General features: G+C 31.6%; 1 protein-coding gene and 1 non-coding gene across 9 annotated transcripts in view; one reads left to right on the forward strand and one right to left on the reverse strand.

Moving 5' to 3' along the window:
• LOC132703146 (polypyrimidine tract-binding protein 2) overlaps nucleotides 1–16,403 on the forward strand; it is a 569,388-nt gene that overhangs the window by 172,517 nt on the left and 380,468 nt on the right. Inside the window, exon 1 of one of the 8 annotated variants that reach the window (XM_060672253.1) lies at nucleotides 8,532–8,675. The exons of 6 other annotated variants lie outside the window; for them this stretch is intronic. In XM_060672253.1, the coding sequence (XP_060528236.1) occupies nucleotides 8,653–8,675 (23 nt within the window). In that variant the 5' untranslated portion in view covers nucleotides 8,532–8,652. Of the gene's footprint in view, nucleotides 1–8,531; nucleotides 8,696–16,403 lie in introns of those variants that run through there. One more of the 8 variants, XM_060672260.1, reaches the window with a different exon arrangement.
• On the reverse strand, nucleotides 3,213–3,285 carry Trnaa-agc (transfer RNA alanine (anticodon AGC)). Its single transcript has one exon. It is a non-coding gene; the product is annotated as a tRNA-Ala (tRNA).

Consider the following 16,403-nt stretch of genomic DNA (forward strand, 5'->3'; position numbering starts at 1 on the left):
GCTCGCCTAATTCATGTTGTAGTTTTTCGGCTTCATTCAAAGAGAGCGATTGGTTAAGTTGTTTTGTTTTTGTGTTCACGAATAATACATTAAATGTATTTATCTTTAAATATTTAAAGTTTTATATTTCTTTAAAGTTATGCATGGTTCGCTGTCATAATGATTTTGGATTCGATGTTACTCCTGCGGTGGAGATATTGAAGATAGAACAAGTTTCAATCGCAATTATTGTTTATCTTATTCCATTGTTTTAATCATACTGCGAGTTATGATGAAGGTGACGGCACAATTCTAACCTTTTATATGTTTGGCTTACAAAAAACAACAAAGTCGTAGTTGACTTTTAAAATTCAGTAGATGAATCTAGAGTTCGATTTTGAGGGATTTTCTCAATAACTTTTCGTCTGATTTGTCCTAAAAAAAGGCACTTTATTGGAAAATCGAGTTTTTGCAAAGTTTCAAGGATTAATTGATTTTTTTTTCTTCCTGTCGTATAGGTATAAACATACATGCCTATTCCAGTCATCGATGTTATTTATCTCGCTTCTGCTGTCAATGTTTTCACTTTGTTCTATGCCTATCAGTGTTTTTCACCAATTTTTAGAACTATTTTCTTTTCAGGATGCATAGCATAATATAACCTTCTTATTATTATTAATGAATCTAGAATCTGTTTAATCAAGAGCGCCCCTCTCCCTCTTCCTAGGTCGAACTCGGCTTCTCTTTCCTAAAGGAAAATTGTCATGAATCTTCCTCACCGACCGGTCTTCATTCGTTCTTAATACGAGTGCACTCCATTCTTCTCTCTTCCTTTGAACCCATGCCTTGTGTTACCCAATATTCTCCACAATGTTTTCATTTCGCATGTTTTTGTCAGCTCTAATTCTGAAACTTTAATATTTTTGGCTTTACTATGACCTACATAAGTATTATTTTTTAATTTTAATTTCTCCAAATTTTATATTATAATATAATATACATATGATATAAATATGATTTGATAAATAATTATTGCGGTCGTAACGTTTAGGTATATCGGTGCTGTTGACTTTTTGTAGTTTAGTTGCTTACCTTCTTCTTGCCACTGTATCCATGTATATTCTGACACCTAAGTCCTTAAATTTTATTTCCTATTATATTATTTTGTAAACTGAATTATCAAGGCTGTCAAGTACCCACAAGTACTATTTTTCTACTCAAATTATCGGATAACGATACGTTTTGTTTTTAAACTTAATAATCTCTCGTGTAAATATGTACACATTCTGCACCTCCATTGTAAAGAAAATTAAATTATTGATTTAACTGCCTTCTTATTTCCGAACTCAGTATATTTTAAATATACTTCCAATAGCATCACTACAAACTCTATAAAGCGAATACATCCCCGAAGCAAATGCAATTTTAAATAAGCGAGTTTCTTCTGTACATAATCTCGTAAAAGAAATTTCAACACACTTCTATATAAAGATGTCACGCATATTTCCGAGTGCTTAAAATATTTTTCATTTGAATTTGTATTCGAATGAAAGTGTACAATGTGTATATGCCCGCATTTGAACAAAATGCGCCTGAAAAATATATATGATTGGAAATTTCTGTCGATATTTTCCATAACTCAGTTTTCTTAAAACCTTTTTAAGTAGAGGGTTGAAAATATATCCTTTTGCGGGACATGAGTATTTTTTTTATCTGCGAATATTCTCGTGACGATTTTAATGATAATGAAAAAGGAGATTTGTATTTGTTCAAGAGGTTTTTTATTCTCCAATTACTGAAAAGGTATAAAGGCGCAATGTTTATTAAATTATAAATTTTATTACTGTTTTGCAGAATAAACAACCGATATCAGGAGAAGGTTACGGTTACTTTAATTTGGTTTGAGAATGCGGTCAGGCATTAAGCATCTCTTTGATAACAGCACAGGATACCTGTTTAAGAGGGACCCCACGAAGTTGGCTAATTCGACATTTTTTTACCTTACTTTGGATTTTTGACCAAATCATGCATGCATCCAGTCCATACATCAGAGGGTGGAATTTTTTGAAAAAATGTTTTTTTAGGACAAAAATTTTAAAGATAAGGAGTCTCTTTTCCTTTCTCTAAAATATCCAGTTTATTAGAAACTAAAATTATCCCAGTTGGCGCGCGACTGCTTTTTATAACTTAACGGCCTATTTTTTAACCAGCGATCTTGCCATTTTTAAAGAAAATTACTAATATCCGTTGTTAAATGTTCGCCAATACCCTATCAATACCTTTATTGCCATCTGCATTGACCTTAACAAGAGACGCATTGCTTTCAGTGCCGATATCTGATTTGTATACTAGTTCCCCACTCCTCAAGCAACACCTTTCAGACTTTCTGACCACGTGAACCATCAATATTGAAGAATTGAATTTTATCGGTACCCATCGACAAAGGTGGACATTAACTTGTATTAAACTTTTGTTAATTTGACTCAGTCCGTTAATTGTTTGTGCAAAACTGAAGCATAAGAAAAAGATTGTGTATCGGTAGTGAAATAAAAAAATATGACTTTTCCGGCGCTGTTACTCAGCCAGAGAGGGATAAGTTCTAGACGGTTTAAATATGTGGAAAAACAACGCTCAAAATTTGGTGAGAACTTAAACTTAAAGATGTTGGAAAGTGAACATTTTTGGATTATGCTGTGCCCACCTGTACTGTTTAAGTTTGATTAGTCTGAGCGTAATGAAAAGATTTATTATAATAAATGAAAATTGGTGTAAACGTAAAACAATTTTTGGAGCGGAAGGAACATAAGCATCGAATAAAAATAGTTTCGTGAAATTGGATAGGATAGCCTTATGTGTTCGAGCCGATTTTAGTTAAATTTCCCCCAGTATGTATATTTTACTAATACAGACCGGCCCTATATACCTATAGGTGGATATATAATTTCGCAAATTAATTTGAATTTCGTGCTGCCGTGGTTGTTTTGATTTAATTAAAACAGCATTTGAACTGACCGTCGGTCACTCAGAAATAGTGTAAAATTAGCGAGGCTGTGCACGACCTATAACAGCTATAATACTTATACGTTGTTTGATTACCGATAGTTACTTAATTTTTATGAAAATTGAATAAACTAATTTAATTAAAATATGTTATTTGACTTGATATTTGCAAAGAGTAAGTTGGGTTTATATAGATTAATGACATTTTTAGAAAAAATATACAAAAATAATTTTGGAGGCGCCGGGTATCGATCCCGGTACCTCTCGCATGCTAAGCGAGCGCTCTACCATCTGAGCTACGCCCCCGATATGGTCTTTATCGGTGATGTGGCAAACATACTGACGATCAGAAGTCTTAAGTCGCAATCGGATCTATGAATAAATTGCAAATAATAAACGCAGGGAAACTAATGCCACTTCCTTTATAAAACAGCAACGGTACCAAAGTACACTATACAGGTATTGATCCAATAAAAAAACTAATATAAAAATTGCAAGCAACATTTCTGGAAAGATAACAAAAGGATGTGTAAAAAAATTTATTTAACCAGGCAGAAATGAGATTGTTGACTTGTTGCGTTTCAGTTCTCCATAAAAGAGGGAGGGATGATTTCCAGGCAAACTGAAGAGAAAAAGTGAAATGAAGGAAATAAGCATTCGCGCTTAGATTAGATCTACATAAGAAATACTGTTACGCACAGTAACCGGAGTACTGGCGTACAAATCATATACAAAACAATCGATCCATAGCAATGAAACATGCTCTAATTCCTGTTGCTCATTTAAATTTTCAGTTCAATCAGGGCGATTTGTGTGTGATTTATATAAGGAAGAACAAAAGGAAAATTTTTATTTTCAATTTCACCGAGCCTCGCTTTATTTCAACCGCAAAGAAGTTTAATAACCCTCCCTTCTCCTACCACCATATTCAATCATGTTCTAATTAAAAACTACGAAACTACTCTTATCCAATAGGTATGAGTTGTATATACGTGAATGGGTAGTAGTATGATGAGAGCATTCGGTTCATGTTTACAAAACTTCAAAATAGAAATAATTTTTTTTACTATAACATATACCAAAAACAAGATCATACCATTGTTTTATGATAATCGAACTTTTTGGTCGCGCAGTTAACAAAATAGGAACAAAATTGTCCTCTATGATAGCTTTTAGTATTTTGCAGTAGCTGTCTGTATACATATACATTTACTTTAGGTGAAGATTATCTCTTTTATGGCCGCCTCTATAACTAGATTTACGGCCCTGAACGTCGGTTTGACAATCCTATCGTCTCGAGTTTTACTTTTGCCTTTAATTAACTTTAGGCGCTCGTTACTGGCAAACGTTAGACGATACTTAATCTAAATTGTATTTTTTTTTACAACTACTTAAATAATAAACTTTTGGTTGACAGAATCTGGGTTATTGTTTACAACAAACAAAACAACAGAGCTAATGTCACTTATCATTAGGATCTCGGAAATCGTAAAAGTTCTTAGTATGTCAAATTGATAGAAAGGTGCATATAATCGTAATTATACCTCATCCATATCGTAGTTTTTTCAATGAAGCTATTTAGGGTTGTGATTAGGAAATTATTTTAGCTAACTTTTTATCGAAATGGTTTTAGTTTTTTTGGAATTTGGCTTACGACGATTGGACAACATTACAGATAATTTTCCAATACAGTTTTAAAGTTTATCACTTACCACACAAAACGCGAAAGGGTTGTTATTTAAGGAAGATAAATTTTAATTTTTATATTATGGCATCTATGGTGGGGCTCTTCACCTGCTTCATATTTTGCATCAGATTTTCCTAGCTTATCCACAACAACGTCGTGAAACACGCTCCAGATTATTGAATATACAATATTAAAAACCGTTTTCTTTTCAATATTTGGTGAGTACTTATTTATTACTACAAATAACACTTCCAGATGTTCAAAATATCGTTAAAAAAAATGATATTAATAAAAAACTGGACACATACCTACCGTTCACATCTGCATTATTAAAAAAGTTCAAGTAAAATTTATCTTTATTCAAAATAATAAGTATCCTCTAGGAAGACTTAGTTATTATTCCTTTGGGTACAATTCTTAGTGAGAGATCAAAGTAAAATAAAAAGAATGCACGTGCTTTGTAATATATTTTTTTTAAATCAAAATGCACCACAAAATCTATTTATAAAAATAATTTATTCGGCGCATAGTTTTCTGCAACCAGTCGACCTACGCAAAATTCGACAAAATCTAGTTTTTTTGAAAAATGGCTATAATCTTTAAACTAGTTATAATTTACTTGTGTAAGATAGATAAATAGATAGACAGATTATTTATTCACAAAACCAGGTGATGCAATGGATGTTTCGTCAATAAATACAAATAATAAATTACAAGTTTCATTGTAAAAACAATGTATATCATAATCTTAAGTAATGCATCGAACGAATACGAGTATATAATTATATAACAAACATGACAAACAAGTTAATGTAATATAAAATAAAAGAAAAATCTCGGTAAACTTTTGACGTTATTTACGATGCTCTCAGGTACGCTTCAAATTCTTTCAGAAAGCATTGGCCGACAGGAGCCTCTTGATGTGTTTTTTAAATTGATTTATAGATAAATTTTTTAAGCTTGGAGACAGCAAATTATAATAATATGGTCCCGCGTAACTTAGTGATTTTTTATAAAACATATGGTTGAGTTTTGGCTTCAGCAGATGTTCTCTATTGCGAGTATTGTAACTGTGGATATCAGTATGCTTCCTATGTGAATATTTATTTTTATGTGTGATCAAAAGTATTTTAAATAGGTATATACAAGGCATTGTTAATATTTTGAGCTGTTGAAATGTCTTTTTGCATGATTGCCTCGGAGGAAGTTTAAAAATCAGCCTAAGTATTCTTTTTTGCTGTATAAACACTCTCTCAGCATCATTCTCTTGTCCCCAGGTGACAATATTGTGTGAAATGGAAGAGTAAGCTGACGCGTAGTAAAAAGCTATTAGTGCCTTCTCAAGAAATGAATCTTTAATTGTTAATATTGCGAAAAAGGTTTTATTTAGTTTATTGCAGACATTGTCAATGTTAGTTGGCTGCAATTACGACAAACCCTATATTATCTGACTTTTCGCAGGTTAGCAAAAACACCTAATACCAACCAATAATAAACAACTTTTAAAAATAAGAAATAATTACAATACGTTTCTAGTTAAATCTTAGGTCTCTAAACTAGTAAATGCAGGTAAATACCTCATTTCATTTTATTTTCTACCACGTTCTAAACCAAAGGTTTGGTAATTTGTTTAGAAAATCTAGAATACATCGAATTGTCTCATTGTAAGTTAGATTGACTCAAGCTGTGTTATAGCTACATAACTCACAAAATTATGTTATGAAAAATTTTCCCTCTTTCTGATGTAATATTTTTAAATTTAAAATAAAACTTCAAACAATTTACTTCCAGATGGGCAAAACTAACCAAAACTATCAAAATAAAAAAAAAACAAGCATAGGATAAAATAAATTATTATAATATACTATTATCTAAGTCACAAAAAATTCATTGAAGCTGTAAAGTTATTAACCACCAAACTGTGTTTAACGAGATATTTGAATTGTATTAGGTAACTCTTTTATTGATGTAGGGAATGTAGGCAAATAGCTATGTGACCACCAAAGTTTGAAATTGTACAAACTTAACCATGCACAACTATTTTTGTCGGAAATATATTAGATTTAACGCAGGTTGCTCAAACTTAAGTGTACGATGTCATCATTGCACGAAAGCTCTGTCACATTTTGAATAGAATTTTTCTTTCTACAATTTCACTTGAATATATTTCCTTGTAGAGTTACATCGTGCAAATCCTTGCAATTCAATCTAATAATCTAATCTAATACCTCTATCTAATAAAGCTGGATGTCTCTTTTCGCTGCCCATTTTCATTCGTTTCATTTCTGAATTTCAAAAATATTATTTTTTTCTAAAATCAACTTCAATCACAGAAGTATGTTCCACATTGTCTTGGTCACTTAAAAATACTTTTTTTTGTTGATCATTTTCTTGAATAATCTCAAAATTAACGTTTATGTTGTCTTCTTTGTCATAGTCTTGCACGACAATTACGGAATTGTTTTCACTACCCTAATCCGGTTCATGTTCTTTAAGGTGTTTGCATTTGTTCGGTACTTAAATAAATTTTCAACGATTGATTTAGGTAAGCTACTCGGTGTCAAGCATAGTTGAGCTTTTCTTCTAAATATCACTTCAAATGGTGTTTGTTTAATACCGGAATGGATACTATACCCTAACTTTGCTAATGCCTGGGCTTACCATGAACTATTTTTAATTCCGGGCAGTTACATTTTAATTCTTCTATTTGGCTCTTGATAAACTCTCTGCCAAATATGTTATACCACTTAAAGAACTTTTTAAGTTTTTAATGCACGTAGAGTTGTAGATTTGTTTAAGCGGCCTTGATAGTTGAATATATATGTATATTCTTCCATTCTTCCCAAGGTTTGACAATTCCCTTCTAGCTTTTTTAAACATGGTGATGATTAGCTAAGAAAATTTTAATAATATCTCTTGTTATGTTAACATATTTCCGTTTTTAATTATGTCCCAATTTATGGATTCCACCGTGCCCCGTTTCTAAATCAGCGTTCTTAATTATATTGAAAGACAGCTTTGTGCAATTTATGCCTAGGAATTTTCTTATAGAAACAAGGACTTTGGGTTTACGTAGGTTAGAGTTAATATTCTCATGGCACGAAGCAGTTGAAAATTTTCTTGGACTCCTCTTTTTTTAGAAAATAGAACATTAATTTTCAGTTTTGTTTAGAAACTCTTTAGTCTTTTGAACTTTGATAACCTTAATTAAAATAAGAAAATAATCGAAAAAAACTGTTTTCGTTTTTACCTTTTGATTTCATTTTAAAGAGTCCTTGTCATTAGCAACATTTTGCATTATGTGTCTGGAAGTTTATTTGTTATCGTGTATTTGTTGGTTTTGTTTAAGAAAATTTCTATTACCTTTCTCTAAACATAATCTATGGGTTTTTGTACTTATAATAATTTAGATAATAATTTATACTATTTGTATTTTCCCTGTATCTTCTCCTGTTGATTGGAACTCTGTTCGACAATTGAATAAAATAAATAAGCATACAAATGCAAAATATAGATCCGTATCCGTCATGTTTTGCAGACACATTTTATTAAGGTGCAGACAATTTTAGCAGTATATAAAATTACGGTGTTACTGTTTTTTCTTCAACATACACTAGAAAAAACAAAACAAATATTTTGTGAGTTCGTGGATCGTTTGTAAATGCTGTCCTGGTGCTAATCTAATTGTTAGGAATTTCCCAGAACCTGTAATGTTCTTCATACCAGTCGGTAGCCTAGCGAGCAAATGACGTATGAATTAATCCGACTCAATTGGACATAATCTACTGGAATAATCATTGTGTCGGGTCCCGGCCCTTTTCGTATAGCCAAGTTTAAAAATTAGTATGTCGTCGAACGTCGAGCGTGGTCAGTGCTATTTTACGAGCATGTAGACCTAATTAAACCTTCGCAGTATCGGGTTTTGTACTTTTTACGCGTTCTCGTTATTTTCACCTAGTGTTGTTTAGTGTCGGTGTTATTGGATTATGAACGGAGCTATCGAATTGTTGGAAAGTATTCTTGGATTAGGTAGTCTTTGTTTTCGCTTAAGCAACGAGAAAACTCTGATAACTGTTAAGAGTACCGCATTTTGGTAAATCGTTTATAAAATTCAAAAAAATATATATTTTGTCTATAGTTTATTATCTGTATTGAAACCCTTTCGAGCTTAAATTCTTCGACAGATGTGATTATTGAGCATCATTGTAGTCTTTCGTAGCATTCTAAATTTCAAAATATTTTTATGTCGATCTCGCTTCCTGATGGTAGAGACGGGAACATAAAAATCATTTCTAATAATTTCTCGTGGTCATCGTCCTCAAAAATTTCTGTAAAATCTGGTCTTATGAATTGCTGCATTGTGATGGTAATGGAGAATTTAAGAAACCTTTAAGGGGCCATAGGGCTCAAGCTATGCAGAAAAGTCGTAGCCGGACGAAAAAAAAACTCACTTGAAAAAAAGGACTGGGAGGTTTGAACGGTGTTAAAAAATTTAGAAACATTTTTTAGAGCTCTTATAACATTTTTTGAAAGCCACTTTGACCCATCGCCCACCTAAAATGCGTAGGTATAATCGTGTGTTTTATTACTTGTTTTATGAAGTAACTTTTCGTCTTTATTGCCTCACTTATATAATCGCAGCCCCTGCTGCCTGGAAATTCATGGCATATTTAATTTTCGCACCCGAGGCTTTGCTATAAACTTTTTTTCCGGTATCACTGTGGGTTTTTGCAATATAGCGCCAATGGCGTGGGTTTGTCCTTAACTTACCTTTTTTTAAAATGATAATTTTGTAAATCACGTTAGAAGAATAATTGAATAAATTTCGTTTAATTCAATTCATACTGAGCATCGCCTTCTGGTAATTAAACTTCTATAATCTTCTGAAAGTACCGCTAAAACGATAAACCGCTATATTGTGCAGCATGATTAAAGTTTTTCTACTTCCTGCTGTAAAATACTTAATTATGGAGTGACCACGTTCTTCAACTACTTCGGACGCATTGAGGGGCGGTCGGATATTTTGGGTACATTTTGGGGATCTCAGGTTAAACATCAATCAGATCAGGGCGTCAAATTTACACTGAATCGGTCACAGCACAGCGCTGTTTAGATACCTTCTGGACATATTTATTGCTGTTATGTCTTTTATACAGTGTCCCACATAAGAACTGTACACCCTTCTGAAATCTTTGTTTAAATCTCTGAAAAATGCACAAGAACCTTGTTTTGCTTATCGCTTCAACTTAAAGTCATTGCCAACTTTGACTATTTAACAAAAGAGAGAGAAGTACTATTAGGGATTTTTAACAAAATAAATTGTTAACGAATTCTTATTCAGGAATACTTAGAACCCAATTATACCAATTTCAATAATGTTTCAGTACAAAGTGTTTGAAATATTCTTTGCGCCCGCTTAAGACTGTTGTAAGTTCTTTGATTACGGTTTTTGATGATTTTTTTTTGCTGTATTGATCTTACTAAAGAAAAATAAAACAGTTTTCTCGTACGGCATCCACTAAAGTGATGGCTAACTGACAAAGTTTTTTGAAGCGGAAATTCCAGAAGTACTTTTAGAGATTTTTTTCAAATTGAAACAGATTTGTGTTCAGGACTATCTAAAAGTAATTAGACGAATGACCAAAGTTTTTAATGTTAAAAAAAAAATTGTAAACCCTATAAATAACGATTATTTTGTATGTGATTTTAAGACCTTACAAATTTTAATTATACAAATTTCAAAAGTAATGATAAACAAGACTTTTTAAGGGACATTCATTTTTTAGTATCATCTTAAAATAACATTAACAAATCTTGGTATTCGAAAAATATAATGTAAATAAAATTAAAATATAAATTAGCGAGTGAATTTGTTTTTACAAAGGAAACAGTATGCCGACGTCAAACAATTTTGATATTTCTGTTATTTTCATTCTTAGATCAGAATTAAAAATCCTTTTTAATAAAAAAAAAATACGGCGTGTTAAAGTCTACTTAGTTCATATCTAATCATCTGTAAACATACTTAATTTTAAGAAAATCGTTAGTGTCTTTCAGTGAAATCTATCCAACAAAAACAGAATTATCAAAATTAAGCCACAAACATTCTGTATTCGAACTTCATGGAAGTTAGTACAGTTAGGTTTTATGTAGCCCTGAATAAGAATTCGTTAGCACTTTATTCTTAAAGAAATGCAATCGGCCTTCTGACATCAAAAATTAGCCCCAGTTAGAAAGAACTTCAGGATGATGTAATAAGAAACGTAGGGTTTTAGTGCATTTTTGAGAGATGTATCCAACGAAAAAATAAATTAAAATCAAATCGTAAAGATTTGATTTTAATTTATTTGCAGTCTTAAGCGGGGCGCCAACGATATTTCAAACACCCTGTATTGAAACATTATAAAAATTGTTATAGTTTTAGTACTCCTGAATAAGAATTCGTTGCCAAATAGTACTTCTCTTTTCTCTCTCTTTTGTTAAATAATCTCAGTTAGACATAACTTTAAGTTGAAGCAATAAGCAAAACATGGTTTTAGTGCATTTTTCAGAGACCTATCCAACGAAAAAAAATTATCAAAATCGAACCATAGACAAAGATAATAATAATAATAATAATAATAATAATAATAATAATAATAATAATAATGTTCTACTTTTTATGTATTAGAAAATAATCTGAAACAAATCGAAAATTAAATGTATGCTTAATTGAAACTCTTGTTTTATCACAACCTATTGCTTTTCCTCAAATCAAATGATTTCTACAAGAGACCTGGTCGGATATGCTAAATCTCTCGTTGCAGGTTTTCTTCTCTCCAACTAATCATTTTAATTTTTTTCGTGTATCTTCAATTATCCTTTGTTTCAAAACTCCTGCAGTTAATTTTTGAACAATTGTCCCTTGTTCGGCTTTTAATAATCTCTTGGTGCTTAACTCATCAATGTGCCATATATGAGTTACAAATGCTAAAAAAAAATGAGTAGATATTTTGTAATAATACGATTTCCTATTAATTTAATTTAATTAATTTAATAGTATTTACCCTCGGCTGGAGTATGCTATAATTTTCGAAGGATATGTCCCATGCATTTGAACACTACCTCAAGTTTTCAGACTGCTTTTTTTAGCTAAATTGACAAATCAAAAAATAATAATACATTATAATGATTATACTTACTTACACATTCCTGCACATGAAACATTCGGACTTATTTCTGTTACACTCATATATTTTCTTCATCGGGTGAGCATTTTGCTTGTCGATTCCTCTATGCCGTCCAAGTTGATAACTCTTCAAAATTCAAAGTAGTTTTAGTTAAGTTATGACAATAATTTTAATGTTTTAAAGTGATTTGTTTTTTTTATAGTTTTTTTTAGTTGAGTTAGGGGAAAATTCAAAGTTATTTTTTATTCTTAAAAAAATAATAAAATAATACATGCGAGTCATAACCTAAAAATTTCAAAGTAATAAACTTTCTTTTCCAGTTAGATATTAAAGGTTTAATGGCCTGAAGTAAATAACAAAATGCATTAATTAAATAATTCAATGCTGAATCGAATAATAAAATACTACTACAAAAATAGCATAAAAATTCAATGGATTCGTTCGATGTCCAAACTCGCCACAAAACAAAAATTTCTTCAGTCCCTCGGTAGGCTGCGTTCCGGACGTGCCAAATCGAACTAGTGACTAAAGTGCCGTATAATAGCATAATGTACTATTACCTTACGTTTTTATGGAGGTTCACAATAAAAATATAAAATTATCAAAAATTGCAAACCTACCCTGCGGATTCCTACAAAATTTATGTACTAACATGACGTGACGTCATTGTAATTTTAGTCACCTAGTACTTGTACTGGAGCACGTGACGGCGATTAAAAACGTTTTTTCCGAAATTTGTCGGTAAATATTTCATTATTTTCCCCTTGTAAAACCTCATGCTGTATAAAATGTTAACATAACTAACAAAGCTCCAATCATATTTTTTTAATGGAATCATAATATAGTCAAAATTTAATTTAGGGTGTTTGTTGATTCGTCCACAAAAGATTGTTGGGCAACGCTGTCGCGCTACTGAACCCACATCGCCATTATAATCCCGCATATAAAGTGAATTAAGTCCCTCTTAAATATTAAGGGCTAGTAAACAGTTAACGCCACTTTTTACGAACGTAATTCTTCTCTCTTAAAACATCCCGGGGTCGTCGGTCCTGCTTTAACGCAATACAGGGGAAAACGTTACTAAGTTATGTCAAACTGAACCGATCCGAAAATACATTAACGTTTTTTTTTTTATATTTTCAATTTATTATCCCGCAAAACAAAAGCCCAAAGGTCGTACACCGCGAAGTAATAAACTACGTACAAAATGTTTATGGCTGCACATAAAAAAGGTTTCGGTAATAAATCAGCGATAAAAACAGATCTATTCGACGAACATATGCCCTCATTTCCGTTTTTATGTTCGCCCATTTTCCGGGCCTTCTGTAATATATTTCTAATTGTAATTGTTTTAAATTTGCGTAACGATTTCTTTTTCTCGTTTAATATATTATTACGAGTTCTGGAGCATTATAATTTGTGAGTTTTTCCTACTTCACTTTCATGGAATTTTACGAAGTAGTAGTATTTTCACGATAATTAAGATGGCTAATGCAGAAAACCAATGAATAATCTTAGTTCCGAATTAACCTTTGTTTTATCGTAATGGTTGTAAATCTTCTTCTTTTGTTTTCAATAATATTATAATTTTAAATCTAACTCCACATTTAATATTGTTGCATAAATAACTTTTTTTTTGCGCCTCATTTTCTTTTTAAACATTTTTTTTCATAGTTGCTTCATAAGTTCCTGTATTATCGGTATTTAAAATAAGAAAAATTAAATATTTTATAACTGCCATTTCAACAAGTTCAGCGTTTGCCCTAAGGGAATATTGAAGACGTTTTCCCAACATAAGAATCGCAGGAAAATAAATATTTACGGAAAACCAACAATTGGATAGTTTGTAGTCATTCCAGGAAAATCCCAGCATACATCAAACGTTAAATGTAAATCACTGACCCAGTTCCTATTGGATGCTGATTATTAACAAAGGCTCGACTTCTACGTAACAATAATGGAATTTCAGAACTAAATTTTTGAAAATGTATTTTTGACGGATGAAACTATTTTGACTGACCAAAACTAACAACCCTCTGAATGAAAATTAACAAGTAAGATCATCGTAGCGTTGAGGTGTAATACTAAGGGACCGAGTAATGAGTGCTATTTTTTTATGTTGGGGCACTGAAAGGAGAGAGGTATTTTAATTTGATCAGAAATTATATCAAATGTGAAATAAACAGAATGACGCTAAATTATCACGAAAACATGTTGTTTCAGCGAGGCAGTGCTCTATATCATTGTGTTCAACCTGTAAACATTTTTAATTTAGTTTTTGTCAGAAATTGTACATTTCTTTTGCGATTATTGCCAAATATGTATCTTGCGGGCGGTCTTAATATGCTTAATAGCCTATATTTCCTAAACCTTGCTGTAATGAAATAGGTCGGTCTGATGACAGTTACCTTGATTTTTACCACTAACTTCAAAAACTTAATAAAATATTATCTAAAAATTCCTATGGGTAAAATCTCGAAATAAAAACAATTTCTGACAAAATTAACTGCAGCATTATTTATATACCATTTTGAAATTTTGTTTTTTTACTTAAATTATCCTTTGGGGCACACATCCCTTCGATTCCCACGCGTTCAGCAAAATAAGAATGATCAAATTTCCAAAACAGGTTAAGCCGAATGTTTTTCTACTCTGCACCGAAAGCAAATGTGCAATTTCCAAGTTGCTTTTTGATTTACTAGGATCGATTTCGAAGAGGAGCTACATGGGAAGGATAAATGGTTTTGTTTTCGCCGATTGCGCCTCGACCTCGGATTTTTCATGTTGAAATGCAAACAGTGCGTTTTGGTAAAATTACCTATTTTCTTTAGAGAGCCTACTTAGATCGTATGCGAAGAGAGATATTTTTATAGATATTTCTAATAGAAATAGTTGTTCACATATTGAAATTTATCATCAGCACTTCCCACTCAAAATCAATTAGTTCTTAGCCACCAAACGACGGTTTTGTTGTGGTCTAATCAATCTCACAGAACTCGAGTATCCTTTACAAAAATTGAAGCTTTGATTTCTTATGATGATGATATTTTTATCTCAATTTACCCATTAACAAACAATTATTTTAAATATGCATTAATGATTAAGGAAGTAATATTTGTTCTATTGAAGTATAATAATTATACCGGGTGACACAAGAAAGTGGGAACACTCTATAACTTTTAAACGCCTTGGGATAGCGATTTGAAATTTGGAAAAGTTAATATAGACTGAATTTCCGATTTTTTGATAATATGTAGTCAATGGTTGCACTTTCGGTTTGAGCGGAAACGACAGTAACTTTCGAATGGCACAACTTTTTTTTTTTTTTTTTAATTTTGGATTCAGGAGATTATTCTACGTAGAATAGGACGGTTTTACTCTTTTTTTTTGTTTTTTAAAATTTTTATTTGTCTAGGAGGCGGTGACCATCATAAATACTATTTACCGGGTCACTTTATAAAACCGGTACTTTTTTTTTTCACATTTTGACACCAAAATTTTCAAAATCCGTTTAAAATAAGCTCATAGGAAGTAAAAAACCCGATAAGTAAATACATTTTTAGAAAAACAAAACATTACTTGGGTGGCTTTGCTTCATTATTAATTGTCAAGTCAGTAAGATTAAAAATGCAGAAGAAACTCTCCACAAGCTCATGCAGTGGAAAGAAAATAACAGATTAGTATTTAAAAAAAATAAATAAAATTCAAGGGAGAGTCACAGCCTCATAGACATAATTTTTAAAAATTAAATAAAAATTTAAGAAATGAAAAAAAAAAAAAAGAGGAAAATCATCCTAAATAGAATGATCTCCTGTCAATTGTCAAAAAATTGGACATTCCGTCTATAAGTCGTTTAAAAGTTATAGAGTGTTCCCACTTTCTTCACCCGGTATAAAAATTTAATCAGCAATATTAAATAAATAATTTACGAAAGTTTTTAAACCTTTGCCTTTACCTGTCAAAGTTGACATTTTATCAAAAAAAAATTATAAAATATGTTATTTTTGAAACTTTCCGAACGAAATTTATAGTGAAGAAAATAGATGTGTAGCAAAGGACTTACTTGAGAAGATGCTGCGGAATATGTAACGCAGACTATATCCGAAATGAAACTGTACGATAAAGAACAGGACAAGTATACACGACTGTAGGGAAAATACAGACCACACAACTCCTCTGGTACGGAAATTTGTTAAGTATGGAGGAGAACAGGTGGCCAGAAAAGAATAATGTTTCAACCGCAAAATAGAAAAGATGAGCCCGGCCTAAAAGAAAGGGGTTGATCATACCATAAAAAATATTCAGGAAGACGAATTTATAGATAGAAGAGTATGGCGAAGCTGTAGGGCCTTTGCTATACAGGGTAAGTCGATTAGATTGGTCAACCAGTTAATGACAGATTCCTCTCTCGTGTCAAATAAAATAGTGGCACTTTAACTATGCCAATTAATTTTCACGCCTGGTTTCTAAAATACAGGATTTTTTTTTAATAAAGCAGTTTTTCGCATATTTTGCTTAAAAGTGTTATAATTGTCTTGTGAGATTACACTTTTCATGTAAATTTTGTA

Source organism: Cylas formicarius, unplaced genomic scaffold (genome assembly GCF_029955315.1).
Source record: "Cylas formicarius isolate icCylForm1 unplaced genomic scaffold, icCylForm1.1 PGA_scaffold_6__28_contigs__length_40554024, whole genome shotgun sequence".
NCBI classification, from domain to species: domain Eukaryota; kingdom Metazoa; phylum Arthropoda; class Insecta; order Coleoptera; family Brentidae; genus Cylas; species Cylas formicarius.